Below are 14,400 nucleotides of genomic sequence, written 5' to 3'. Positions count from 1 at the left end.
TTATGCAATAAGAATTTGTGCCTGGAATTGCTTATTTTCCTCTTCCTATCCCTTTTGGTTTTCCTCATGCTGTTAGATACTAAATTAGTGACCCCATGGGCTTTGCTACTCTGGTTCTTGGTGCCAACTTTCTGCTTCCCCCATACAAAGAACCCTGGCTTTCATCCACTTAATTTGAGACTTGTGTGCTCAGAACAGTCCAAGAAACACCAGAAACACTTATATTGAAGGCAGTTGCCTCTATAATAGGGGGTTTATTTGCTTGGAATGTCTCAACATTTCATGATTAGCTCCAGCTACCACCACGGGCAGTTATTTGGTGGTTAGCTGTGCCATTTTGGGGTGGTGCCTGCTGTCTGAATTTGAATCGATAGAGCATTTTGTTCAGAAGTGAATAGGTGGAGCAGAACAGTAGATGAATTATCTATGGAAGTTTATCATCAATAGCAGATACATGTTCTCTACTGCATTTTTGGATTGTGATGTTTTATGAAAGTTTGCCATTCAATAGTAAAAAAAATTTAAATAAAGGACATTATGGAAGATCAATTTGTGCTACTTTTTTTTTAGGTTGCAACTGGTACTAAGAAAAGATGAATAACCTGAGCTAAGCTCTACCTAGAGAGTCAGCATAGTATAGTGGTTAAAAGCAGTGACCTCTGATCTGGAGAGCCAGGTTTCATTCCCCACTCCTCTACATGAGCCCTTCTGGGTGACCTTCAGCCAGCCTCAGTTGTCTCAGAAGTTTTTCAGCCCCACCTGTCTCACAAAGTACCTGTTTTGGAGAGAGAAAGGGAACATGATTGTAAGCCACTTTGAAACTCCTTAGGGTAGAGAAAAGTGGAGTATAAGGTTGTCAGGTCCCCTTGTTGTGCCAGTAGGGGTATCTGGCGAGTATTCCAGGAGTGGATGATGTTGTCCCCAACAAAATGACACATGTGGATGTGATGTCGTCATGTCATGATGTTGTGCAGTGATGCTCTACTTTTGGGGGCACACTCTGAGATAAAATTGGGTTCAAACCATGGAGTTTTGTCCCAAAACCAGACCAGGAAGCAGGGAATGCTCATTCAGAAGAACTTGCGTCAGTCATGTGTAGGTTTGTCAGGTTGCCCACTAAAGCTATGACAGGCAACTTCCCATATATCCCCAAGTTCCTGCTTCTGCTTGAGGAAACAACAGGAGCAAAATGAGGGTGCGAGCGAGACCAACATTGTGTGATGCTGCAATATCACTTATTGGTACAGATCATCATGTCATGGCACTGCAGAAAACTCTAGTTATTCCAAATCTGTATGATAAAAAACCCACCTCAGAGATTTGGGGAATTCTGGACATTAAATTAGCTTTGCCCTTCTTCTAAAGAGCTCATTGTTACATATATTGACTCATTCCCCCAATTTGCATTAACAGTAGCCCTTTGAAATTATTTAGACTGAGAAATACTGACTAAACCAAGTTCACTTAGGAAGTTCCATAACAGCAGAGATTTTTACCCCCAAGTCTCCATTGTCCAAATTCAGTAGGATAGTCATTATATTAAAGTGGCCACAGGTAGCTGCTGACTTAATCGGCAAAATACCTTTTGTATTTGCTTTGAAAAAATCATATCTGCACACATGCTGGTGTAACAATCAGTTGGAACTACACTGTACATATGTTTGATTCTGTGAAGGTGCATTTTGGAAAGGAATGCTAGTTTTGAGGCAGGGCGGCTCTTATCCCTTTTTCCTGGTGACTTTTTCCCTATGGAAACAAGCACCAACCTAGCAGCTGTTTATTACCATGTTGGGAGAACTTGTGGATGGGGGAAGGAAGGAAGGAACCCACTCCATCAACCAAAAGGGAGCCTGCAGTCATGAAATCAAAAAGTGATTGAGACTGGGAAGGGCAGTCATATAGAAGCTAGAAAAGATTCTTAAGTGTAAGGAAGAGAACTTGCACATATACTAAATAATGCACTTTCAATCCCATTTCAATGCACTTTGCAACTGAATACTACTGTGTGAAATGACAACATCCACTTGCAAATGATCACTGAAGTAGATTGAAACTGCATTATTCAGCATGTATGAAAGTGCCTCTTGAAGTGTTGATGACGACCAAGGTCAAGTTAATTCATTCAAGCTGACAGGAAGAAAGTTGATTCATTTAAATGTGGTGCTGGAGGAGAGTTTTACGAATACCATGGACCACCAAAAAAATGAACAAGTGGATTCTAGATAAAATCAAGCCCAAATTCTCCCTAGAAGCTAAAATGGCCCAAATGAAGCTATTGTACTTTGGTCACATTACGAGAAGATGAGTCACTGGAAAAGACGATGATGCTAGGAAAAGTCGAAGGCAGCAGGAAAAGAGGAAGGCTCAAAATGAGATGGATTAACTCAATCAAGGAAGCCACAGCTCTCAGTTGAGCAAGGCTGTTAATGGATAGAATGTTTTGGGATCCCCTTAAGTCAGAAGTGACTTGACAGTACTTCAAAGTCACATACACACCCCAAGCTTGTTTCCATACCACAATCCCAGTGGGTGGATTCTGCAAAACAAATCATAGAAAAGAAGAAAGTATGCATAATGTATAAATGCACACTGATCCAAACTGGATATATCAGTTATCTTTAATATTATTTCTCCCCAGGGTGATTCATCTACTTTCATCATAGATTGAAAGAGACACTAATTGTTCTGGTTTCTTTTGGACCCAGTAATTAATATTTTATCATATGCTTCTTCTTGTAATCAGGTCTGCTACATCTTGCTCTGCAATTCAATGTGGATGTGAAAGACACTATGACCTTCAGTGGCCCTGTGGAGGATATGTTTGGCTATACCGTTCAGCAGTTTGAAAATGAAGAAGGAAAATGGTGAGGATTTTTTTTAATGATCATCTTTCCCATCCACTCCCCTCCCCATATAAGATTTTCTCATATTCTGTGATAGAATTATATGTTGTGCTCTGTTATGGTTGTTCAATGTTGCTGATTTAAGCAACTGACTACATGTAACTTTAAAATACCATTTCTAAACTTACCTAGTGTAAACATTCTGTGCTATATTGAGAAGATGAGTGTGGCTATTTTCATTTTCCAGGGTGCTGATTGGTTCTCCTTTGTCTGGCCAGCCCCACAACCGAACAGGAGATGTCTACAAATGCCCTGTGGGAAAGAATCATGGTTCACCGTGCATAAAGCTGAACTTACCATGTAAGACAGTAAACACCTTAGTAGACATTCACAGCAGGCCCTGCAAAGAGATGGTTAAGGGTATTTTCTTCACAGTTCTCACTTCACACATGATGTTTTAATCTCCATGTAAAAATATATGGCTTGGATATTGTCTAGAGTATCTGCAGGAATAAGCCGAGGAGATTTTTGCTGATTCCCTCCCCCTGCCATGGGAAACCTCTGATTCCCCCAAGTTATTTCTGGGAGGGTCCCCCATTCCCCAGGAGCATTGCAGGATGCTTTTGGAGCTACTGTGGGAACCATGTTTGAGATCCATTGTGGGTGTTTGTTCTATTGTTAGCGCACAGGCATTGTCATTCAGACTGCTTCACATATTTAAGTTTTTGTTATTTCCCACATACATAAGTTGGCATACCTGACCACATGCAGAAACAGTCATGTGAGCAAGGGTGGCACATGGAGAGCACTAGAGCAATTCCTGAAGCACAGCAGCTGAGATCACCCAGAAGCCTCTTGCCACTGCCCAGGTCTAACACAGATGCTTCCACATATGCATCTTTCTCTGGAGTCCTCTTCTTTGTTTAAAGTACAAATCTAAGAGGAATATCTGACTCCTCTCTTTGGTTTTGGTGGAAGGGGAACTCCCACAAGCCAGCTACTTTCTCCTGATAGTTTTCTTCTTGTGGTGTTAGGGTTGCCAGCCTCCAGACTGGGCAACAAAAAAAGAGCTCCACGGACAGGAGCACTGGAGAGTAAGCACGATGCTCCATGTTAAACAAGCCTCTTTTTCTCACTTGATGTCAATTTCATATAATAAAGATGAAAGAATCACTTGGTATTGTTCAGTCTTTTTCTTATTTATATGCATAAAAAATGCCCACAGGTACAAAAATAGCAAATGAAGGAAGGTCCAAGCCTGCCACACACTTAAGACCTGGTTACCTTCCTTCAGCCATTACGTTCACAATCAACACTCTTCAATATTGTGAATGATTCTTTGATCTTTATTATATGAAAATGACATCAAGTGAGAAAAACAGTCTAGTTTAACACGGAGCATCATGCTTATTCTCCAGCCTCCAAATTGGGCCTGGAGATCTCCTGGTGACCTCCAGATGACAGAGATCATTTCCCATGGAGAAAATGAGTGCTTTGATTGTGGCCTCTATGGCATCATCCTCTGCTGAGATCCCTCCTCCCCCACCCCCCACCCCCAAAAGCCCTTCTCAGGCTCCACCCCAATGTATCCAGGTAGTTTCCAACCCTATGCGATGCCCACAGCCTTTTTCCGAGGTAGGCTTAGAGTGTATGCAGTGGGCATCTTTATTCATTGCATTTAGAAAGTCATGTAAGGCCATTTTATGTCAGAGGGAATTTGAAGAAGAAGAAAAAGAGAAGATATTGGATTTAAACCCTGCCTTTCATGACCTGAAGGAGTCTCAGAGTGATTTACAATCTCCTTTACATTCCCTTCCTAATGATACACACCATGTGAGGTAGGTCGAGTGAGAAACCTCTAACAGAAACTGCTCTTGAGAGGAACAGGTCTGTGAGTTGTGACTGACTGAAAGTCACACCAGCAGGTGTATGTGGAGGAGTGGGGAAACAAAACCCGTTTTTTCCAGATATGAGTCCATGCACTTAACCGCTACACCATACTAGCTCTGGTGGAAGAGAATCTGCTTTTGCAGAGCTGGCTGCATTTTAATCTGCATTGGTTTTATCTGTGTATTGGTTTTGTTTAGTTTGTTTTTTTGTGTGGTTTGCATCTTCGCAAATGATTTTCCCTTTGTTAGCTGCCTTGAGTCTAAGGAGTTGAGGGGGGATGCGAATATTTTGAATAAATAATTAGATTCAGGGGAGGAAGTGATTTCCTGCAAGCCTCCAGGGTCCCTCTGCTGTCAGCAATAACCCACTTCTGCCTTCTTTCAAACTATTTTGGCAACAAAGGCATCTGCATGCAGGATGCACACTTTACAAATAGGGAGAGCAAAAAGAATGTGCATCCTTTCCTATAATTATTTCACCTTTTCCTCACTGGAAAACTGTTTACACTGCTGATACATTAATATCACATAAAATATTTTAGTACTAGAAATACCAAATCACATAGAATGTTTCTTCCTATTAGCAAGTTTTGTGACTGCTTATCTTCCTCAGTCACTGAACTGCTGTTGTGAGTGACATCCTCTGAAGGTCATGAAAAATATGTGAACCAGCATCCCAGACAAAATATCTGGGATGAAAGCCAGGCTTTTGACTTGTTCCTTGGCATCCTAGTGAAGGGGGCACATGGAAGAGGAAGGGAAACAGAAGCAAACTGGATTTTTATATCAAAGTTAGGATGTTTGGGTTTAGAGAAATCACTGTGTGATTTAACGTTTTGTTTTCCCCACGCTTAAAAATGTTTATCTATTTATAGATAACATATCCATTCCTCATGTTACGGAAGTAAAGGAGAACATGACCCTTGGAACGACTTTAGTGACAAATCCCAAAGGAGGGTTTTTGGTGAGAAAATTACTTTCTACAAATACAAAAAAACCTTATATTTATAAATAAAATATATAAGAGGGGAAACTGCAAGAACTTGGGTTGGAAGGGAAATCTGATCCCACATTTTTCCTGTATGCCATCAGCTCCCTGCTCTTGCTGGAGATTTGGGGAGTAGAGCCTGGGGAGGGTGGAGTTTGGAGAGGCGAGGGACCTCAGGAGGGTATAATACCAGAGACTCCACCTTCTGCAGCTGCCATTTTCTCCACGTCTCTGTTGTCTTGAGATCAGCTGGAAACACATCTCTGTTGTCTGGAGATCAGTTGTAATCTTGGGAAAACTCCAGCCCCCACCAGGAGGTTGGCAACCCTATCATCCCCCCTTGTCCAGGGTTCCTCGGAGGCCCTACACTGAGCAGCCTCAGACTTCTTTCATGCACATTGGATAATGCCCTTTCAGTGTACTTTCAATGCACTGCAATTGAAATTGAAAGCAATTGTTTGCAACTGGGTTTTCCTGTGTGAAACAGCAGAATCCAGTTGTGAATGATGCTGAAGTGCATTGGTAGTACATTATCCAACATGTATGAAAGCAATCTCCAGGAAAATGCCTCACCATCTATTCTCCTTATTGTGACAATCCAAAGTGCTGGCGGTTGGATTTGGGGGGGGGGGGGGGAGGCATGAGTTATTCTGGTGGGATTGCACTACTTTAAATGATAGCCATGGCTGCCCCCTTTGTGTGGATTTCACTACTAGAATGGGTGGAGGGCAGTCATTGGTTATTTGATGTAGTGATATAAGAAAACAAGATCTTCTTTTCTTAAAAAAGAAATACAGATGACCAACATCCATGTTCTTGGGAAGTACTTTATTTTCTAGATAGCCATTCAGGAACTGGAAGTTGGGGGTTTTAAAAATAGAAACTGGCAATGCTTTTTTGATAGAAAAAGCCCAGCAGGAACTCATTTGCAAATTTGGCCACACCCCCTGATGTCATTATTGTTTTGCACGGTGCTTTTGTGTGTGGAAAAGGCCAAGCAGGAACTCATTTGCATATTAGGCACACACCCCTACCAAGCCAGCCAGAACTGCGTTCCTGTGCGTTCCTGCTTAAAAAAAAAAAAAAAAAAGCCCTGGAAACTGGCCCCTACATGAATTATTGGGTTTCATATTATGGCTGGAATTATCTACTAGTATGATTAACTTCACAGTTGTATGGTACATAATTTCAGGCACAGCATTATATAAAAATGCATCCTTCCACAAACACTGTTATACCCCTACTGTTTTGATCAGAAGGGCAACAAAAGAAAGCCACTCACAAACAAGATCGGCATTTCTCCACACTTGGGCCCCAATATGAAGATAAATATTAACTTCTGAACTAAAAAAGATCATCAAATGCCACTGTCCTCAAATAGAAAACCCCACAGAGGACTGAGTATGCCTTCAGCAGAGGACTTCACTGCCTCCAGAAGACACAGGTCGTTTTCGCACTCACCTCCAGCCGGCGTGACCCCCCTCTTCACCGCGCAGGATCTGCGCGGATTTCGCACTAAATGCCGCGGAGCAGCCTTTTGCGCCGGAAACTCCTGGCGCAAAAGCCACTCAAACGCCAAACTGCTTTTTGGCGATTTACGTTTGAGCGGCTTTTGCGACGGGAGTTTCCGGCGCAAAAGGCTGCTCCACGGCATTTAGTGCGAAATCCACGCAGATCCTGCGCGGTGAAGAGGGGGGTCGCGCTGGCTGGAGGTGAGTGCGAAAACGACCACAGAAAGTTATGAGTAATTGAGCAAAATTTAAAGCAGGAAGAAAAGAAAACAGGAGAGACAGGAAACTGGGCCACTCAAGTACCTAACTATTAGGGTGGCCAACTTCCAGGTGGGACCTGATGCTCTCCCAGTATTACAACTGATCTCCAGACTACTGAGATCACTTCCCCTGGAGAAAATGGCTGCTTTGGAGAGTGGACTCTGTGGCATTATACCCCGCTGAGGTCCCTCCCATCCCCAAACCCTGTCTACCATAGGCTCTACCTCCAGATCTCCAGGAATTTCCCCAGCTCTGAGTTGGCAACCCTATTAACAGTCTATAATATTCTAGAAAGGTGATTAGTTTTGTGAGTTGTGAGATTGAGAACTTCCCAGTTGTCTTCCCCACCCATTTTACCCTCATAATAATAATAATAATATTTTATTTATATCCCTCCCTCCCCGCCGAAGCAGGCTCATGACACAGGGCACATGAAGCTTCCTTATTCTTCATAGGGCCACGGATTGTACATATTACATATAAAACATATTTTTAAAAATGTTTTCCACAAAAGTGTAATTTGTTTTCTCTTTTATATCTTGAACACATTTTTTTAAAAAAAATCTTTACAATGGGAAAACTTTGATGAAAATTTGGAAACACTAACAGGAATTAGACAGAAATATCTTTGGGGGGCCCAATCTGGCTTGCTGCTAAGTGATTTGGGGCTCTGGACTAAATTCTGCTATGGGCACCACCCCTTGGATGGTAAGTTATTCTTCAAATGTGACATCACAGCTGCTTTTGGGGGTCCCACATTGTGTCTGTATCTCTGCCCCAAAGTCTGGTTCTGACTGCATTGCTGGTGCAAGTTGTCTAACTCTAATCATGTGAAGATCTCTATACCACAACGTAACAACTTCCCCAAATGTAACATTGCTTTGATCTGTCATGTGCTTTACATTGCTCTTTTGTGCTTCAGCAAGGATATTGGTAGTCATCATTTTAAAAAACAGACAGAATTGTTATAAAGTTCCAGACTGCTTAATTATTTAAACTGTAACATTTTCTTCTTATTGAAGGCATGTGGGCCTCTGTATGCTTACAAATGTGGACGTTTGCATTACACAACTGGCATCTGTTCTAACGTCAGCTCCACTTTTAAAGTTGTAAACTCTCTTGCCCCATCTGTGAAAGGTATGTGCAGAAAAAAAAACTTGCTCTTGTATGTGTTGAAAGTACTGAGCCTTGAGAAAGGCAGATGTATACACAGAGGCATACCAAAAGCGTAAGCTATTTCTCAAGGCTACTAGCATGACCAAGTTAAGTAAATGTTATCATTGTCGGTATATAACCTAACTGCTTACTATCTCTGGAATTCATTTTTGCATAAACAGAGTTTAGGATGCTATGCCATGAGCTAATATCAGTGATAAAAATAATCTTCAGACAGTGATCTAGTGCAATCCTAAACACAGTTGCAACCTTTGGAATTCTGATAGTGAATTTCCATTCTGAAGAAGAAGAAGAGTTGGTTTTTATACTCCAGTCTTCACTACCTGAAGAAGTCTCACCCAGCTGCCTTCATGTGGAAGAGCGCAGAATCAAGCTCGGTTCTCTAGATTAGAGTCTGCAGCTCTTAACTAGGGATGGGCATGAACCAGGAAAATGGAGGTTCATGGGGTCTCATGAAGTAAACTGCTACACTACGCATGTGGACTACCACAATGACAATGAGAACGGAAATGTAAAGGAATGACGTTTGACGCATTGTAAATCTGAATGTAATGTTGCTGACGTGTTCACTAAAAATGTCACTGTGGAAAAATTTGTAACAGTAAGGAATATGCTGAAACTAGTGATCAGTGTATGTGCAGGCGACAGACCGCTGCTGTCAGCAAAGGATCTAATTGACATTAGATGATTTGGCTGACAGGGGCATTTGGAAGACAGCCAGATTGCATCAGCCAGAGTGATGTGACCATGACTCAGCACTAAACCTGATTGGTCACTTACCTAGAGGACATGTATAAATGTACAGTAGTACTCTGCTACTTGTTGGAGGTTGGATGGTGAATTGTGTGCGGAGCATTTTGCTAGTCTGTATTATAATTGTAAATAAATGTATATAGCTAGTCTAATCGCAGCTGTGTACAAGACTGGATTCCTTTGTGTCTTCAGGAACCTCTCCCACTAAACGCAGAAGACCAACACTGCAAACCTTTCTGCTTAACGAACAGAAGGGATTTAAAGGGATCCCTTTAAAGGGCTTTTGCAAGCTGCACCACCACCACAGCACAATTTACAAGTAAACTTAGAAAGCATGTAAGTGGCAAGTGAACTCAGAACTTTAAATGGCCTTTGCAAGCCCTGCCACATCATGAACCATTAACTTTGGATGAACTGCAAACTTCAAATGTATCACAAACCATGAACCACTAACCAGTTTGTTAAATGGAACTGGTTTGTTAAATACTTTCTGAGTTCATTTGCTGAGTCATGCTACCATGGCGGTGCAGCTTGGAGAAGGCAATTAAAGAGACCTTGGTTTGTGGACCATGAACCGAGCCTAGTTCATGATGATTTTATTCATGTCCATCCCTACTCTTAACCATTATACAACTCTGTCTCACTATTAGTGCTTATAGACCAATAGGTCATAAGCAAAACAGAGAAGTTGGGGGGGGGGGCAGGATATAGCAATATTCAAGCAAATGGCGGGGGGGGGGAACAAAAGTTCAGAAATATGAGTTTAAAAATTACATTAAAAAGTAATACCATTAAATACCATAGACAAAATTTTTGCAACTGTGAGAGTCATATTTGGGTCCACGTCAGCTAATAGTTTAGCTACAATCTACTGCTTTACAGCAGGGCTCCATTTATGGATGTAAACAGTAATCCATTTGTCAGGGGCAGTGTTGCACATATTCCAATCGATGAAAAATTGTCAAATGGTATCTAAATTCCTGTATTCGTATTTCCGAAGCCAAATGGAATCCTTGCAGTCCACCTGCTAGTTCCCTTAATGGCAAGACGTTTTGTTTTGCCTTAGACTATAGTATTCTATATTTGGAGACTGTTAAAAATTTACAGTAAACAGGTGGAGACCCAAATGATATAGGGAAGATACCTTTTGAGCTCTATAGCCAGTGTCCCATTAATCCAAGTGTAGCATTCTAGACTGAATCAGCTTACATGCAGAAGGATATTCCATTTGATTAAAAAGCTCATAGGAGAAGCCCAACCTCTGTACTCTGTAGCTTCGAAAACCATCATTAGCAAGGTGGTGCCGATAACATCCCTCTAGAGAATTTTTTTTTTAATCAGCCTGAAGATGAATGTTGCTATTCAGGTTTTGACTTCCAGGGATAGTTCAGCAAATTCCAGCTGAATGGCTGAACCAGGGTTGGCAAATTGGACAACATAGAAAAAAGGGTAAACAATAGTCATATTTATCATTAATCTTGGCAATGGTATGCCATATAATAATGAAAGAACTACCTTAGCTTGAAAAGCTCAAATAGCAGCAGGTACATAATTACCTCCTGAGGACCAAAACAACCTTAGGAGAGTATACTGATGCTAACTTCTTAGCAGCAATAGTATGACTTATCCAGAACAAATTATAAGGAAAAAGGACACCAAGACAGCAGAAGTTGTTATCATGATCAATTGAATGGCAGTTCATAGACGAAGGTAAATGGAGCAATGGAGCACCTTTACAAAAACCTACAACTTTAGCCTTTTGATAGTTTATGTCTAAGACCTCCGGGAAGCAATAGAATGGAAAGCATTTAATAAGCATCTTAAACCAACACAAGACTGAGATATCAACACAGCATCATCAGCCTAAAACAGATGGCTGCCACAAAAGGTGAGCGAACTACAAAATTTTAGGGAGCAAGGTTGTGCATAGCTCTAATAGTAACTCTTCCAAGAATTCAGGCAGCTCTGCTTAATAGGATGCCTTTTATAATGAACATACTATTTAAAAATAATTTCTGGTATACATGCAGCATATCCTCAGCCATACAGTGAAGATCTTTATGCTGTTGTTGCAGCTGCTGTCAAAGCAACTTTTAAAAATGGTCACTTTGGAAAGTGGATTCTCTGGCATTATAGCTTATTGAAGTCCTTTTCCTCCCCCAAACCCTGCCCTCCTCAGACTCCACCCCCCCCAAAAAAATCTCCTTTTATTTCCTAACCTGGAGCTGGCAACCCCATGTATACATTTTCTTTTCCTTTCCCAGTTTTGCTTTTCAGGATTCTTTTACTTCCCAAAGCTCCCTTTCTTAGAAAACATGCTTCAGGGACATGTGGCTTTGTTCCTTCCTTTTCTATTAATCTTTCTAAATTTTGGCTGAAGATGAGTCTAAATGAAGCCAGATTGACCATGTTTCTTTATTCTGTCTGAGTCATCCCAGGGTGGGGAAAGTGAGAGTGGCTGTTTTCTTGATTTAGGACCAATTCAGATGTTTCATTTTTTCCTCTTACACATGTTAAGCACCCTGGTGCTTTCCACACATGGCGGTGTCATGTGAGAGTCTGGAAGGTCTGGACCCAGATCTTGGGTGGGTGAAGGGGACGCCAATATTTTAAATCACACTTTTTAATTCTTAAGCTCATATTTTGTTTGCTTTGGGGAAAGAGCATAAAGAACGTCCTAAATGTTTTTAAAAAATCAGTTTTCCCTTATAACATGTGGCTACGGTAAGAACCAGATGGGATGTACTTCATCAGCCTTATGTATTCCCTTTTCCCAGCTGAATGCAAATTCCATCCGAATTGACCATTGTTCAGTGTTACATCGGCACTGATATTATGACTGAATATAGTAAACATAAACCCTGATTAGCAAATTAACTTTTAATCCTGGGTTTATGTCTTCTCTGGACCTTCCTTATTATAGTTATCTGGAACTTTTTATTCTGAAGTTCTTTTTTATACCACACCCACAGTCTCCTTGTGGTATACAAAGGATGAAAAATGCTTTGGTCAAAAGGTGGGAACAGTTGGACTACTGATGCTTTCCTATTCCATAGTTCTATTTTTGTAGTATTTTTTTTTTAAAAAAGCCTATTTGTGGTTTGACTGGCTGTTCTTGGAAGAAAAGGAACTGAGCCTTTCTTCTACCAGCTGCTACTTTTAGAGTTCCTGCACAGAATTTTTGCAGTTGTCCTTGCATAAGCTCCAGGAGAAGAGATGCATTGGTTTGCAGAAGAATTCTCTGAACAATTAATGTCACAAATGCATTGAGGCTGTAGTTCTTAGCCAGCCCCGTAGCTAGGGGCCATGGGGGAGGGCATAAGGGAGCCATGGGGGGGAGGGAGCAGGAAGCTGGAGAGACCAGGGGCAGCTCCTCTCCCTTCCCTTTCCTGCATAATTTAAGTTGTGCGAGAAGGGCATACAGGGAGGCTGGTGGCTGCTCCTGCCACCCCTCCTAAACAATTTAGAGCCTGCAGATCAGCTGATTTGTGGGTTCTCTAAATGGCATGGGACAGAGAGTGGCTGCTTCTGGATATCCCCGCAACATGATTTAAATCATTCATGAGCGAGAGAGAAGGGGCAGTCCTGGGCTGGGGTGTGAAAAGCCCCCCACAACTGTTAAGGGGTGGCCCCTGGTTAGGTACAGGTCTGTTTTTAGCATATCTACCAAAATAAGTTTCATTGAGATGCAAAGGTGTTTCCTTTCAAGCAGAGTACTGTAGGACCAGTTTAGTGTCAGTTCAAAATGCTTTACATCATTATTGTGATGATATACTGGATATTTCCTTCTCACCCCATGATTCATGTTGCAGAATGCCAGACTGAGTTGGACCTTGTCATAGTTCTTGATGGCTCTAACAGTATTTACCCTTGGGAGAGTGTGACATTGTTTTTGAACCGGCTGCTGCACAATATGGATATAGGTCCACAACAGACTCAGGTATGTCGAAGTAGAAGTTTTATTTTGAATAAAACAGATGTAACCTCAAGGGTAGTTACATTACGGACATGTACATTTCAAAATGCTGGGCAGATGGGAAACTTTCCATACCTTCTTAGCTGAATCCTATAAGATATAATGCTATCAAAGGAAACCAGAAAAGTGTATTAAGAACGTACATGAAAGTGTCTGGTACTGAATCAGCCCATTGATCTAGCAAGGTCAGCATTTTTTACTCTCCCTTGCAAGTAGCTTTCTAGGGTCTCAGGTAGACATATCACCAATCCTTTTTTATTTGGAGATGCCAGGATGTGACTCTTCACTGGACACTACTGTATGACTATGTATAAGGAAATTCATTACATCATTTATTTTTCCTCCACTCCTTCCCTCTGCTTGGTATTATGTAGCCCTCATACCATTTAAAAAGCAAATCATCTTCTGGGACTTGAACCAGCACCCCTCAAGCAGTAGGTACAATTTACTTTGTCCTAGGAGTGAATTAATCAAGTCTAGACAAAAAAATAAAACACTTAGTAAGTCTCATATTAATATTACTGTTTCACGGCTTCAGTTTTTTGTATGAACAGTTACAGTGATATCCTGTTAATTTTGGTAACAGTACAGAACATCTGTGCTCTGGTACTCTGAGCACAGCTTTCACATTCTTCAGTTCAAATGACATTGATGAGTGGCTATTAAACAAAGATGTTTGTGCTAAAAAGGATGGGTTGTTAAAGCAACTAGGAAGCACATCTACAAACATTTAAAATGCAAAGTGTTCCATCAATAAAATGTAAGGCTAGATAAAAAGTGTGGAGACTATATTGATCTTCAGTATCCAAATGTTATGGGATTTTTAATGAGAAAGCAATAAATATTCCAGATTGGTACATATTATTACTTCTGTGGCTGAACTGTGGCTATCAAAGCGAACCATGAAATAATATGCTAATAGAACTCTTGTCAATTGTCCCTAGTCAAGAGTTTCCTGTAACATTAAAACCAATGAAGATGATGGAAATGACTCTCATTCTCC

General features: G+C 41.1%; 1 protein-coding gene across 1 annotated transcript in view; it reads left to right on the top strand.

Moving 5' to 3' along the window:
• The window catches only part of ITGA1 (integrin subunit alpha 1), a 107,890-nt gene that overhangs the window by 39,673 nt on the left and 53,817 nt on the right, over positions 1-14,400 (top strand). Inside the window, exons 2-6 of the mRNA XM_060236013.1 lie at positions 2,744-2,864; positions 3,091-3,203; positions 5,608-5,696; positions 8,515-8,629; positions 13,234-13,361. Of these exons, the coding sequence (XP_060091996.1) occupies positions 2,744-2,864; positions 3,091-3,203; positions 5,608-5,696; positions 8,515-8,629; positions 13,234-13,361 (566 nt within the window). The remainder of the gene's footprint in view (positions 1-2,743; positions 2,865-3,090; positions 3,204-5,607; positions 5,697-8,514; positions 8,630-13,233; positions 13,362-14,400) is intronic.

This window comes from Heteronotia binoei, chromosome 4 (genome assembly GCF_032191835.1).
Source record: "Heteronotia binoei isolate CCM8104 ecotype False Entrance Well chromosome 4, APGP_CSIRO_Hbin_v1, whole genome shotgun sequence".
NCBI lineage: Eukaryota > Metazoa > Chordata > Lepidosauria > Squamata > Gekkonidae > Heteronotia > Heteronotia binoei.
This window is presented reverse-complemented; position numbering and strand designations above follow the sequence as displayed.